This window comes from Gymnogyps californianus, chromosome 3 (genome assembly GCF_018139145.2).
Source record: "Gymnogyps californianus isolate 813 chromosome 3, ASM1813914v2, whole genome shotgun sequence".
Lineage (NCBI taxonomy): Eukaryota > Metazoa > Chordata > Aves > Accipitriformes > Cathartidae > Gymnogyps > Gymnogyps californianus.
The window spans coordinates 44,534,711-44,549,225 of NC_059473.1; the positions used below are offsets into that span (position 1 = coordinate 44,534,711).

Sequence of the window (14,515 nt, forward strand, 5' to 3'; positions counted from 1 at the left end):
ATGGAGCCAAACTCCCCATAGTTTATGACTTTACAGCATGTGCACAGACCCCATTTCTTCAAACTGGAGTTTTAGCAAGGGGCAGGTGGGCATCTTCCCCTGGAAAGTGTTTCCCAAAAGGCATTTCTGTCCTGATCCCATCGGCAGCTCTCCTGTGCTCCTGCTTCACACCAGCTGCGTTGTTTCTGGCTTCTGTTCTTTCCCCATTCCTTGAAGAAAGCCCCAGTCCCAGCCTGCTTTCTCAGTCCGTGTAGCCCCCCTAATCCCAGCCTGCTTTCTGAGTCCATGTAGCGCCAGACTGGTGCTATTCCTAGGGCTTCTGAAGTGCTGGAGACCTATGACATCCTTTTCAGTGAAGAGGAGGCATTTCACATGTGTTTCTGTCATGCAGATTTGTGAGTTTGTTGGGAATATGATCCAGAGCTATGCAAGTCGATTCAGACTTCTGTATTCCCTGCACGGGGAAACCTTCACTTTGCAGTGGGTTTGCAGGCCTGCAGGCACAGCAGCAGAAAGATTTTTGACCAGAAATGGTGTCAACCTGGTGATGTTACCTTCCCTATAGGTTGAAGGTGCTGTCTGTATTAACCCTGACCAACTTAATATTGCACTAGCTTTGTTACAGAGCATTCTGGAGAGCTGGGGATGAGTGACTTGTCCCTGAGCTTACAGGAGACATTAATTCAGCCCCAGAACTTGGTGATCTACAGGTCCTGCTAGTCTACCCCCAACCCCCAAAGCTACATGTTGGTTTCAGTGTCTTCTGTTCATCTGTTGAGTATTGTGGTTGGATTTCTGCCTTTCATAGCTATTTTCTGAAGACTACTGATATGAATACAACCATCCTAGACAAAAGAACAGGAGAAACTTTTTAAAATAAGCCCAGCTCTGACTCATGTGCTGATGAAAGGTTCATGCAGTCACTGAGGAGAGCTGCAATAAAAAATTATGATAAAGGTAGCAGCAGGAGACAACTACAGACAACAGGCCTGCAAGGGAGGGGGAGACCTGCTGTTCCTTCCTCGGATTTCTCACTGCTGTATGGTGCGGCAGCGAAAGCCGGCAGCTGCAATGGGGTCTGGTGATGCTATTTACTTTCCTGAGATTTTTTTTTTTTCAATTTGCTGTTTTAACAAGCCCACTGGATCATTACTGGTTTCTCCCTTTGCTGGAGGAGCCAAGACACTTTGTGAGGGCTAAGTTGGGGCAGAAAGCTGCTGATCCAGGTCAGTCCTTGAACAAGGGTGCACACTGGTGGCTGGCAGTGCTCTGTGAGGGCAGGAGGCACACAGTGACGATGTAGGACACCAGCTTCAAAGACACCAGGCAGCAAGGCCTGATGCTGCAAGGACCTGCAGTTCTGCCTCAGGAGGAGGTTTGAGGTGGCCAAAGGTGAGCTAAAAGTGCTGGTTCCAGGCTTGTGTTGCTCTCTTCTGCAGAGCAGGTATGGCCCTGCAGAGCTGTGTGGGGTCCGTACAGGCCAGCAGTGGGTCTGACTCGCAGGGTGCTGCAGAGATTGCACCCGGTGCTTTGGCCTGTGAGGGCAAGAAGGGGAGCCTGCCACAACTGAGCCCTCATCTCCAAGGCACTGAATTTGTCCTGGGAGTCCTTTAACAGTCCAAGATCAGGAGGGTTCAATCTCGCCTTCACCTGAAGGGTGGCCCAGTTACATCCAATGCCTTCTCAGAAGGGTTTGCTCTCTGCCTTGTCCTGGTGAGAGCCAACAACTCCAGCTCCTTTCATTCCTCAGCTTCAGATCTGTGAAGCTTTGGCACTTACAGATGCACACACGTACCCATACGGACATGCTGCTTTCTTGACATTCTCCTAGTCCCATCCTGGGCTTCACTGTCTGCAGGGTTTTGCTAAGCAGCAGCTTGCCATCAAATCAGGTGTTTATCCTTAGGGCAAGGTGTTGTCTGAAGAAATGTAGGTCACTTCATCTGATTAATTTGTCTACGTGTAGTTTAGAATTGCTTAACATGGGTAAATCCAGTTTGCTCAGCTCCCACTCAGGAGAGAGATTGTAATAAAGTGTTGTTTGAAATCCCAGCCCTTGTGTCTGTTTAGCCTGTTCTTGGGAAGGACGAGCCAACAGAAGCAATGACAGTTGCATCTGGTAAATCACAGAGTTTTACTGATGCTGCTATCCATTCTGGTGCATAAATTCCCCCACAATCCATACTGAATGTTAAAAAATCTGCTGCCATTTTAGTAATAAACACATGTTAGTTGCAGTTTTTAAAGTGGCATTTAGAGCCTTTTGGATACCTACCAGATTGCATCAAACACACAGTAAAATGGAGTTGCAGAGATGACAGAAGATGCCACTCATTGGGACTATGGAAAATGGAAGAACTGTTTGTACATTCTTCTCTGGCCTTGCCTCAGACAGGGGCCTTGGGGAGGGGTGTGGGGTACTTGGAGGATGGCAAAATGATATGCCCAAAGATGGAGCAAACTTTAATCTGGGAGCTTTGAGATCAAGTCTCTGTGTGTGCCCTTCAAACCAGTTATTAGAGTTGTACCTGTGCTCCTGTCCTGTGCCTTACCCTCCCCTGCTTCCCAAAGAACTAGATTTAAAAATTCAGGTGTGTGACACTGAAGGGGCAGTGGTTGTGAGCACCTTCCCACAGCCTCAGGTTTTTGCCTGTGTGTGTAATCTCTGTTAGCGAATCTTTAGTGTCTGTTTGGTCATGAAGAGATATGTAGGGAACAAACGTACAGTCTGGACTAGGGCCTAATTATTAATGTGCAAATTCATGTCCCATCCATAGCCCCTAAATACGTGTTAGCGTATGCGTGTATGGCTGCTCACCAATGGCTTCAAAGGACGGTCAGCTTTTCCTTTGGTCTGCTTCTGCTGGACATGTGTTTCCTGACTGATGCCTGACATCAGCCCTCCAGATGGATTTGTCCAGGAAGTCTAGAGCAGACTTTGCTGTCGAGGTCAGACTGGCAAGCAGTGCATCGAGTTGCAGCCTTGGTTGCTTTGATGCTCGTGTCTCTCCCTTCTGATCGCTTTGGCCAAATACTACCCACAGTAAAACTGGAATAAAGGTGCAGTCCAGAGAAGGAAACAGAGAGCATTGACCGAGGCTGAATTTAAAATCTTTTATTATTTAGCTTTGCCAAACAGATAATGGAATCTGAAGTTGATTTGCTAAAATGTTTTGAAGTGGATGCCACCCCTGCCTGAGACAAAGAGGACCTCAGTGGCAGCAGGGACCCTTAGGCTATGGCAGCAGTTCAAAAGAACACTTTTAATTTTGTATGCAACAATGTAAACTTCAAAAATAGTAAACTATAACCTTTCCCCCCCTTTTTTACATAGCATGTGATCTATCACAGATAGAAATTTAATGGCGAACCAAAATCGCGTAAGTAAACATCCTGGTGCTTACGAGTTTCATAAAAAGTGTTACATTTGATGTAAATATCTTACATTTTTAACTCTTAACACTCACAATTATGGAGTAAAAGCAACTGGCGATTCACCCCCTTAGTCTGTGCTCTCAGACTGTACATCAGCAACCATGCTCTTGCCAGCCCCTTTGATCGTTTTCGGTCGGATTGTCCCACACATGACCGAGGCTTCCCCTTCCTCACATATTGGTGTTAATCAAGTGCAGCTCCGCACAGGGGTAAAACCTGTGCAAGTGAGAAGAGAACCAGGTCTCCTGCGCGCAAACTTGCAGTCCCTTGGGCCCTGCGTTCCCACAGAAGCCACGGTGCCTATGGGGGGCACGTCCTGATGTCGGTGGGAATTTGGGGTCCCTCGGGGCCGCAAGCCTGAGCCCTGCCATTGCAAGTGCCTCGCGGCGGGACCTGGTTCTGCGTGGGTAAAGACAAGAGTTCTGTAGAAGGCACTGGATTTCTCTTGCATGATTTTAAACGTGGACTACAGTCATGTGCAGAATTAAGGAGATTTGGGCTCTAGACTGCTTTCTCTCTAGTGCTTTAGTGCAAGCATTTTTAGTGCTTGAATTTTCTCCTGGTTGCAGCGCAACATGCGCTCATCTACATAGAGTGATTTCCAAACCTCCTTCCTTCCACTCTTCCCCCCATCTTCCCATCCCCGAAAAGATTCCCTTTTTGTTCCTTGAAAACTTTCAGAGTACAGCTGTGGTCAAAAATAAATGTGTGATGTAGCATAGCATTTGTTTCTTTTAAATCACAGTGTGCAATGCATCATTCGGTACCTAATGTTCAAAATGTCTGCCCTGCTTTTCATGAAAATCATTCTTTAAAATAACCTATGCAAATATATTTTGACTATATATTACATTCATTTAAAAAGAGAAGAGAGGTTCTTGGTTTGCATTTTTTTTCAGTGTACTACTTAAGTGAAAGGTCTGATGTGAAAAAAGTACAAGCAAACTGGACATGCCAAGACTCGATGCCTTAGATGGTGATCATATCAAAACTGTACAGGTATGTACACCGTGTTGGACAGGTGTGCTTCTTCCCAAGAAAAGACCTTTGCATCATCATATATAAGGTTAACCACAAAGTTTTGGTAAAAAGAGCATTTAATGAGCAAAGGATGACATGGAGGGGCGAGTTCTCCGGCTTTTGTTAGGCAGTCCTGAAGCAATGTCTCCATTCCCTTCGGGGATTTCTTCCTTCTTCCGGACTTTGAGACGCGTGAGGAGCTTTATTACCCAGACATCCCATTCCTCTGGCAAGAGCAACAGGAGGAAGCCCAGGCCAATAATGATGATGGCGATTACTCGGACACTGTTGAAGACAATTTCACTCGTGTAGTGATCAACAACTGTGTGGGACATTGAACGAGTGTTACTACATGGGACAAAGCATTAGGGCAGTATCCCCTTCCCTCCCCCTCGCCTCCCCGGCTCTGAAGGCTGGCTGCGGTAGGAGAACGTGGCCATGGTGGCAGGGAGACTGCCCTTCCTGCTGGTTTAGCACACGGCAGCGTACGGCCCCCTTCAGAGCAGGCAGAGCTGGCCTGTGGGCTCAGGATGCAAAGGGGACGATGCCTGGAGCTGCAGTAGTTGTCTGCAGCAGCATCTTCTCCCTTGCTCGCCGACAGCACGGGAACTCCCGCTGAGGTCCGGGTATGCAGAGAAAGGGGCATTTCCCTTCCCCGGCACAGCAGCTCCTTCATGCAGATTTTTCTTCTCACCCTGACTGCCCCGCTGAGTAAGAAACCCTGCACACGCTGAGCCGCGCACGCACTCTGGTGGGGATCACACCGTTCGGTACCACAGTCTGCCGGGGCAGCCAGAGGTGCCCGGCGCTGCGTGCCTGTAGTCAGCACAAAGCTGGGAGCTGCCGCCTGCACCGTGGCACCAGTTCAGCACGCTGGTTTTCGGGAGTCTGGTTTGGGAGAGGTGGCTCTGGTTTGGGCCAGGGTTGCCTCTGCGCTCCCCTGCCCAGCCCTCTCGGGCTCTGCAGTCTCTTCGCTTTTGCTAAATTTCAGAAAACTGTCAGAGAAATGTACCAGGCCATGCCCAAAATTGAATTGTCCAGTGCTCTTGATAAACACCTGCAATGTTATTTACCAAGGCAAGCAGAATTACTAGTACATATTTGCTCTAAAACGTAAGCAATTTTATTTGTTTCAATTTAGTGTTAAGCCTGCCTTGAAGAAATAATTAGGAATTGATTTCTACTTCAACCATGAGTTTTCATTCCAGCCCAGAGATGGAGGACTTCAAATCTACTTTGTTTTTCAGTATGCAGGCTTCTTCGGACAGTAATTTAAAAAGCAATTCTAGAGATTATGAATATTCATGAAATATTACACAATACATATTTAACACATAAAGTATACATTTTTAATCAGTGTCATCTCCATAAGTCTTTGAGAGAAGATGCAAAACATGTTTAATAAAGCTATCTGCTTTTATCCCAGTTGCATATTTGAAAGGCCACAGATTTAATGTATTCATTAAGATGCAAAAGGCAGAAATCCTTACCCGCATTCACTGGGACACTCAGTACAATTCCAAGAGAAATCAAGGTGGGGTAGGTAATAGCAATCCCAAAATTTAGTAGAATATTGAATGCTGAAGAAGGAAAGAAAAAACACCTTTTACTACAGTGAAACTAGGCAGAGGGAATGTCACTTGAAACATTTATGCTTTATTACTCCCTCTGTATGTTGTTCAAATAGAAGGCATATTAACTTCTGTTGTTATTCCTGGAAGATGCCTGTGGACAGTCGTCTGTGTGCCGCATGTCCTTCTGCCTGAGACATTGCTGTTTCTGGGGAACTCTATATCCCGCTGGAGCCCAGTGGCAGTATCAGGGTGAGGTTTGGGGACAACCTGTCTCTCCGTGCAACGTGCAGTGGTTCCCACTCCCTGTACCAATCCACTTTGCCCTGCTGAAAGACTAAACACTTGTCACCTGGGAGATTCCAGCCAAACAGTCGCTTCTGTCTGGGTACTTTCTTTGTAGAAAAGCTGTCTCCAGCTGCAGGTGGAAGATGCTGTGAATCTAACCCTCTTCCAGACAGGAACTTGCTAAATATAATTTCATACAATGGAATTATAATATTATAATATCATTACAACTGAATGAGTATAATATCACTCCATTGTAATACCATACACTGTTCATAGAGTATCTAATGACAAATTAATAATTGCTTTGGACCAAATTCACCCTTGTTTTAAGGTGATTAGCTTTAGCAAAGTCAGGAGAGCCTTGCCAATACTGAACTTGTCAACAGCTGGGGCTCTGACTGTCTTCTAGTAGTACCTATAGATTGCACACCCCAGCGGTTGCTTGCCAGGTTCTGCGCTACTTGCTTACAGAAACCTTACGTTGAGTCCACTGAGAAGTAAACTGTAGGTACTTCTAGAGTCAAGCGTTGTGACTGTTCAGGGTAAAAGGAGCTGGGGCTCAAGACAGGGATGGAGAAGGGCTATTTCCAGTAGAAATGAAAGGAACGTTTTAGGAGATGTGATGCCATCACCCAGTTTAGGGACCAACTGTGGCAGGACAGTCAACACGTCTAGTTTAACAAGGAACAGCATCACATTTCTGACGACCATGAATCATTAAAGCTTAGATTTGGCATCCCTCCCAAGCTGGGTTCACTTGGTGGCACAGCAGTGGCAGCAGAAGAGAGGAGTGCCACCTACCAAATTCCCATCAGTGCTATGCAATGCTACTTTTTCAAAAGTTTCCTGCTCTTTAGGAATAGCAATTAGCTATTACTGAAGTCAGCAGAGGCACCGGAGGCTGGCCTTGACTGGCCTGGCCTAACCTGCTTGCTCGGGGGATGCTGATGAGGCCAAGGTAATGCCCTGCTGGCAGGGCTGCTTCCTGTCACAGCCCGAGCAAGCGTCGCTTGTCTCTGTGAAGCAGAGTTCACGAGTAGGAGTTAGGACAAGCTTTACAGTTTAGTCCCACAGCACCTTCTAATGACAGCCACAATATTTTGGCTTGGTAATAACAGCAGGATCTACGTTGCCACCTAGGAATGGGCCCTCTGCATGATTTCTCAAGCTAATAATTAGGTTGAGAAGAAGGGAAAACAGCTCCAGTATGTCAGAGGTCTGCAGCTTCCACCAGTGGCCAGTTTCTGGCACCCCCCTCCACCCCAAGCAGTGCAAGAGCCCCCCATCTACTCACTCAATAAGAGAACTGAAAATCCACAGAGGTTTCCCCAAGGAATGACGTCAAAAGAGCTCCAGTACTCCACTTTGGTAAAATAAAGGATGACAGGAATACAGGTAACGAAGAGGACGTTGAAGACAGCTAACACAGACAGGAATAAGGCAGCTTCTCCAAATTTAGCACTGCCCAAAAGAAGTTTGAATAAAACCTACAAGAGGGAAACACATGAGTTTAACTCCCTTGCAGCACTCCTCTGGAGGGATGGTGTCCTGGCTCCAGTGGCTCCCGGCATCCTGGCCCGCCGGCCAGTGCTTGGGGCCAAGGGGCTGGGTGCCAAGCGGTGTCAGTCAGCACCTATGTGGTGATGCTTGCCGGACACTTGAGATGGCTGCTCGTGAAGCTGTGGAGAGCAGCTCGTGTGCCCCAGCCTTCTCCCTCCTGGCACCTCCCTGGAGCACAGGCAGGGGCAGCTGCCAAATGAGCCTATATGGGAAGGGGACTCAGCACCTTTGGCTGTGCACCTCCCGAAAGGGAAGGTCGCTCACCCTAGCCTGGACCCTTCAGTCTTTTTTCTGCACGTTCCCTTCAGGAAAACCTCTGGAAAATTTGACATTAAAAACAGAAGACTTGGTGGAGCAGGGCAGGGGGAGGAGAGGAAGCAACGTGTGTGATCTCCCTGCATGAGACATCACTGGTCCAGGCCTTGAGCTGCCACCTGAGGAGCGCTGCGGTGGTGAGCAAGTACAGTTCATGCTGCCTGGCTGTCCTCCCCACCGTGTCCCCCTGTGCACCATGGCCTGCCTGCGACCACTGCTGTCCCTGCCTCCCAACGCACGCTCACAGCGCCGAACCGCTTTCTCCCTGGGAACTCGTCCCCAGAAGGTGGATAGCGCAGCAGCAGCCCTGCAGCCCGGAGCCCAGCTGCAGCCTGACTAATGAGACCGCAGGGAGGGATTTAAAAGCTTTGGTTTGTGAGTGGGACAAGGGATAAAGAGAGAGGAAACAAGGGATGTGAGCGGCCCATCCGGGGAGCCCCCGCAGATGGGCCTGGTCTGGGGTCTGCATCAGTTTTCCACCAGAGAACTGCAGAGGATCCGGTGGATCTCGTGGGCTCTGGGTACAGCTTTCCCCTGTCGCAGGCTGCAAACCAGGAGAGCCGATGGACTCTGACTTACTGGTTTGTGCGGGGATGGCAGGCCCCCTCACCAGTGTCAGTTGTCTCTTCCCTTTGCCTACCCCGAGGCCCGCAGACAAGTCTGCAGGACTGCCGTGCTCGCGGGGCTGCTGCCTGCTCCCACCACCTCGCAGCCATCACTGGCCACTGCATCACTTGCCGCTCTGCATAATGGAGCAAAACGTCCCCAAAGCCACTTACTCCTCATTTGCCACCTGAGGACGGCGTGTTGCCCCTGGCAGGGCAGGCAGCCGGCACAGGCAGACTGAAGCGTCCGTGTCTGGGGTTAGGAGGGCAGGTTGAGGCGGCTCTGCTGCACGTGGCACAGCTTGTCTGCCTGCAGATCTGCCTGCCCCTTTGGCACGCACAACTCATGGAAACTGAGCCAGACTGCGGAAAGCAAAAGCAGAGTGGCAGCAAGCAGTGTGGCATTCCTTGCAGAACAAGCTGCACAGCTCCATCTCTCCCCACATGTGGGGCTCACTGCAGAGTAACACCCTGCTGGCACTGCCACCATCACCTCCCCGTGCATGGGCTCTGGTGGAGCCGCCCTGAGACCCCCATCCCCACAAGGAGCAGTGGTGCCATGGGAGAGAGGGTAGAGCTAGCCGCTAGCCTTGAATAACCCTGCCTGCCTGCAGATGACTCCAGAGCCATGGCATTTGCTCGGGTCTGGAGGGCCACATCTCTGGTCTTGCAAGGAAATGCTCTTTTAGAGGAAAGAGCTGTATGAAACTTCATGACCTCCCTTATGTAAGACATAGGCTGATCTGAAAAAGTGAGCAGAAACCATTGCAGCACAGCACTGAGGGACACAGACAGATGCTTCTCAGTTTGGCGAGTCTCCCTGGATTGCTTGTGTTAAGGCTGCAGGGCTTGCCTGGCCAATTTCTGTTGGAGGACTGGTACGGTGCAATTCATTAGACCAGATGGAGACATCTACACCTCATCCTAGTCTACACAGCTGAGCCAGGGTGGGTGAACTGCACCCTGTAAGTGCTTGTTCCTCTCTGCAGACTGCGACTCTGAGCGCCATGAGCAGCACAGAGGCAAATGCACATACGTGTCTCAGGCTAAAAGTGAAATGGCTCTCTGCTCAGCAGAGAAGGCTGCATGTCATCTTACACATAGTGCAGCTTACCCAGCTGGTCAGGATGAGACCTTCATTCATAGGCATGTGCTTTAGATTTTAAGCACGTGATTATTTCCATGATAAGTAATACTTTAAGCCCAACGTAGTCTACATATGCCACTGAAGGAGGACTGGCAAGGGGAGGTAACAAAGTGACTTGAAAAAGAAGCTAAATCTCTGCAGGGCGCTTCCAGAGTGAGTGATTAAATCCAGCACCTATGGAAAAGCAGCCTCATTTTTCAAGAAGGTGGGACATCTGTAAGTCTTCCTGTGGGCACTGGAGAAGACTCTTCCCAGGGAACAGGAGTTTTTAGCCTAAGTGAGGGCAGATATCAAAGCAAGTGAATACCTGAATGCAGTGTTGCAGAGTCAGTGTGTTTATGGCAGAGCCCCTCAAAGAAGGGCACGTGGCACTGAACTGCATGAAGGTTTGCAAGTAAGACAGGAGCAGTTAAAGCGAGTGACAGGGGTGAGGACTGGCATCTTTCTGGGGGTGAAGACCCAGGTGTGCTTACCTTGTAGAGAGCAGACATTGAGGCAGAGCCCACCACCAGGGCTATCCCAATAACAGAGTGGCTGTGAAACCCATCAGCGTACGTCATCATAACTATCCCTGCAATAGCAAATATAGCAGCCACGATCTGATGGGAGACAAAGAAAGAAAGAAAAAAAGAAAGAAAGAAAGTGTTACTGGACAACCCCAAACATGGAAAAACACAAGAGCAGCTTTAAATGAGAGGGCAGTACTTCTGCATCATCTGCTTATGTAGAAAACTAGTAGCAAGCCCAGGTCGGTACCCACAGACCCAATGCTGCCTCCCCTCATGGCTTCCCTGGCTGCAGAGAAGCTGCAGGCAGAGCTGCAAAGGAGCACCTGCCTCGGGGGGGTGTGCGGCAGGCCAGACGGCAGGGCCCAGGGTCTTGGACCGAGCTGAAGTGGGGATTTCATCTGTGTCACTCAGCCTCCCCGTCAGTGGGTCCCTGCAGCCTGTGCATGACAAAAATATACAAGTAATAATTCCCTGGCGCTTGCAGGAAAGGCTTTGAGTACTGTGGAGGTTTTGGAGGAAAAAGGGTTTTGAAATAAACAGGGGAATAAAACTCATGCAACTACTTTCCAGTTCAGACGTGACATTTCAGAGAGTAGAGGGAGGTTTAGTCAGCCAGTCAGGTCCACAGCAATGCCTGAGGGGGGTTGTCCGAAGGGAGGTAGCATTCACGAAGGCAGGGGACAGGCTGCCCCTGATTCAGCAGGGTCAGCAAGAGACCTCTGGCTTCTCTGGGACTGTCCTGCCAGATGCCTCAAGCCTCCCCAGGTGGTAATCCTGGGGTGAAAAGGGCTTTCTGCAGTCTCCATGCTTCCTGGCTCTGCAGTGGTGCGAGGGACACCCTGCTTAGACCACATCCCCTTTGGCTGCACAGTCATGGTGATGCTTCTAAGATGACTGGGATAAATGAGTTTATTTTGACCCATGGCTGGGTCGGTGCCAGCCAACTGTCCCCTCTCCCAGGGCCAGACCGGGGTTTTAAGCCCCATCCACAGCCTGCAGCTGCCTACACATCCAAGAGCAATGGCCTCCTCTCACCTTTCCCGTTCACCACCAGAGATGCTGGGGCTGCTGTGAAGATGCAGGGGGAAAGCCTGTGTGCCAAGCTCTGCTGCCGCCTGATGAGCAAGCTGTGGTGGGGGGGAGCCCTTTACCAGCTGCAGGTCCCCATCCTGGCAGCGCCAGCAACCTCTTCCCTGGGTTGAGCTGGGGCTGGTGCCAGCGGGCACCTATAAAGCTTCCACAGACAATGACCCAGCAGATCCCTCCTGCACACCGACATCAACACCTCCAATTTACCCTAGCAGAAAAATGCCCCGTTTCTGCAAACAGAGGGGATCAATTTCTCCAAAGGTGTTGCTGCAGAATGGCGGGGTGGCGTAAGCATAGAAAAAAGCCCAAATCAGCAGAAGCTGACACTGCCTGGAAAATACAGCTGCTAACAGCATCTCAACAAGAAGGGGCTTGAGTCTAGAAATTGCTGTACTGCTGTTCAAGATGCTGCATGAGCACAGCTTCGGCAAGCTATGGAGGGGCAGGGTTCCCCCAGCTGCTCAGCCTCTTGCACAGCCCAGCCGAGGGGCAGCAGGTTCTGAAGATGCTGATTTAAGACCTGGTCAGAGCGGACCCCAGTGCAAGCTGCAAAGGCTGGATGTGCACGCTGCAAATTTGGAGAGGTTCAGATACAGCACCTTGGCTTGCAGCCCTGTCAGCATCAGATCTCTCCATGCACAGCTGTGGGGCATCATTTCTAAAGCAAAGCTTGGTGGCAGTGTAACTGGTCCCTACAGTCCTGGACAGGGACTCCTTTTTAAGGCAAGGAGAGAAAAAACCCTGATGCATGGCTCTACAGCAACGTGGGGCTGTTTCAGATAGGCAGGACTGAAGGAGCTCAGCAGCCCTCAGCAGTTCTCTCATGTCAGCGTGCTGGTGCTTGTCAAATAAAAATTCAGACACTCTGGGGCTTCAGAGGCACAAGAAAAAAGGTCATTGAATGAGACTAGCATGGGGCAGGTGCAGAACAACGAAAAAGAGATTTGTCTTCACCTAACATATAATTCAGCCAAGGAAAGCTTTGCTGTTGCACACTGTGGATGTGAAAAGTTTACAAGGATGAACTGATGGAAGAGAAAAAAAATCCATCAAGGACTATTAACTATAGGAACATCGCTTCCATCTCAGGAAGTCCTTGAGCCTCAAATTACTGGAGGCTGGAAAGTCTCATGAGAAAATATCATTATAGGCTTTTCCTGTTTAGACAGATTTTTCTAGGTGTCCACTACAGGCAGCTGCTGGAGCCAGGCTCCTGGGGCAGATGCACCTTTGCTCTGACTCCGTATGGCTCTTTGTAGAGCTGTAAGATACATGGCTCGGGCTTATCTGAAAGATGGCAACTCCAGCCCTTCAACATCACCCGTGCTACAGACCAGGTGACAAAGAGTGGAAGATGCAGCGTTTCCTGTAGCATCTGCTGCAGGCGTGGCCGTCTCCCATCCGAGAGGCGTGGGGCTTGTCCAGCCTTCACTGGAGAGCTGGGAGGAGACCACAGCCACAGGTCAGGCTGGGGCAAATGGCCAGCACCTCCATGCATATCGGCGAAGGCAGCCTGCTTGAGCCCCCGCTGGCAGCAGCAGCTCCATTGCAGTGGAAACTTGGAGGGCGCATTAATGAACCGCAGAATAAAAAGCATCCAGTTTTGCTTTCAACGTCAGGGGCTGGCTGACTTCAGAGCACCTCCCGGGAGCCTGGGTCTCTGCCTGGTTGGAAAGGAAGACTACGATTTGGGATTTGATAGTCTATTTATTTCCAAGTCCCACTGGCAGGTGTGCTTGTCTATATGTTACGTACACAGGAGGCACTTGCAGGCGACAGTTCTCTTGGATCCTGAGCTGTTTTATTTACTGTAGCACGGAAGGAAACACCAAAGTCAAAGATCGAAGCAAATAAATGCAGTCCGCAAACAGTTTTGCTGGGGCCGAAGTCCTTGCCTCTTCTATCAAGCATGTCATGAGTCTTGGCCAGGCGTGTCACATACATGCGCTTTCTCTGGAAGCCTTTCAGCCTGTCTATCAAGCATGTTGTTAGCAGAGGTGACAGGCTGCTTGCACTGCACCACACCATGGCTACTAGCCTGTGGTTACTTGCAAAATGCCTCAGCACTGCAGGCCTTGCAGAGGCAATGCTTCAGGCACTCACAGCTTTGTTACATGTGTGTCTTCTCTGAAAGCAATATGACAGCTTGCAGCCCAGTTGGACTGTTGCTCTGGGCACAGTGAAGGGAAAAGGAGAGAAGTGCAACTTCATTACAGGAGATGTAGGCACTTACAAGTGCCTGAGTGGTGAGGATGGGATTTTGTAGCTTGCTCTTACATTTAAATTCCAGCCAAATTGTGATTTAAGTGCTTGTAGAGCTGGTAGTTGCACTTCTGAAAGCCAAGTAGGATACTTGTACATGCTTAAACCCCACTGAGCTGCTGCCTTTCTCACCTGGCCTCTCCTCCAGCGACTGTGAACAGGGACACCCAAATGTGCAGTCAGAGCTTTGCTGAAGCACTATCCATCCTGCTGTGCTGCCAGGGGGATGGAGCGGGAGCGTGGGAGGGCTCCTGCTTGCCGCAAGGCAAGGCACCGTCCCCCCTGCAGCCTCGCTTGCCAAATACCCTCTCAAAAGGTGCTTCTAAAAGGGTCAGCAGCTCTGACACAGCGTGGCCCTGAGGGACTGCAAGCTTTGGGGTTGGGCTGTGTGCTGGCTCACAGTCCCTAGGTCGCTCCCGGAGAAGCCCCAGCAGCTGTTCCTCGTCCTGGTTGCCAGTCCCAGGAAGAAAGCTTTGTTTTGGGGTTCATCCTGAGGCTATCCCCCAGCACGCCAGGCAGTGCCACCCTCAACGTCTGCTGCTTTTCACATGGGCTGTACAGAAAAGGGAGATAAAGGGGAAGAAAATACATCTCGCCGGGGAACTTCATGCTACGTCCCTCTGCAGACAGAAGCATCCCCAGCGCTCCCATGGTGGTAAACAAAGCTGGGCAGCAGGACTGCTGTGCTGCCCCATGGCCTGCCCGTCTCTA

At 50.0% G+C, this 14,515-nt stretch overlaps 1 protein-coding gene across 1 annotated transcript in view; it reads right to left on the reverse strand.

Moving 5' to 3' along the window:
- Positions 1–4,532: 4,532 nt before the first annotated feature.
- Positions 4,533–14,515, reverse strand: part of SLC35F3 (solute carrier family 35 member F3) — a 191,558-nt gene continuing 181,575 nt past the window's right edge. Inside the window, exons 5-8 of the mRNA XM_050894443.1 lie at positions 10,418–10,543; positions 7,612–7,804; positions 5,946–6,035; positions 4,533–4,777 (exon numbers count right to left, since the gene is read on the reverse strand). Of these exons, the coding sequence (XP_050750400.1) occupies positions 4,533–4,777; positions 5,946–6,035; positions 7,612–7,804; positions 10,418–10,543 (654 nt within the window). The remainder of the gene's footprint in view (positions 4,778–5,945; positions 6,036–7,611; positions 7,805–10,417; positions 10,544–14,515) is intronic.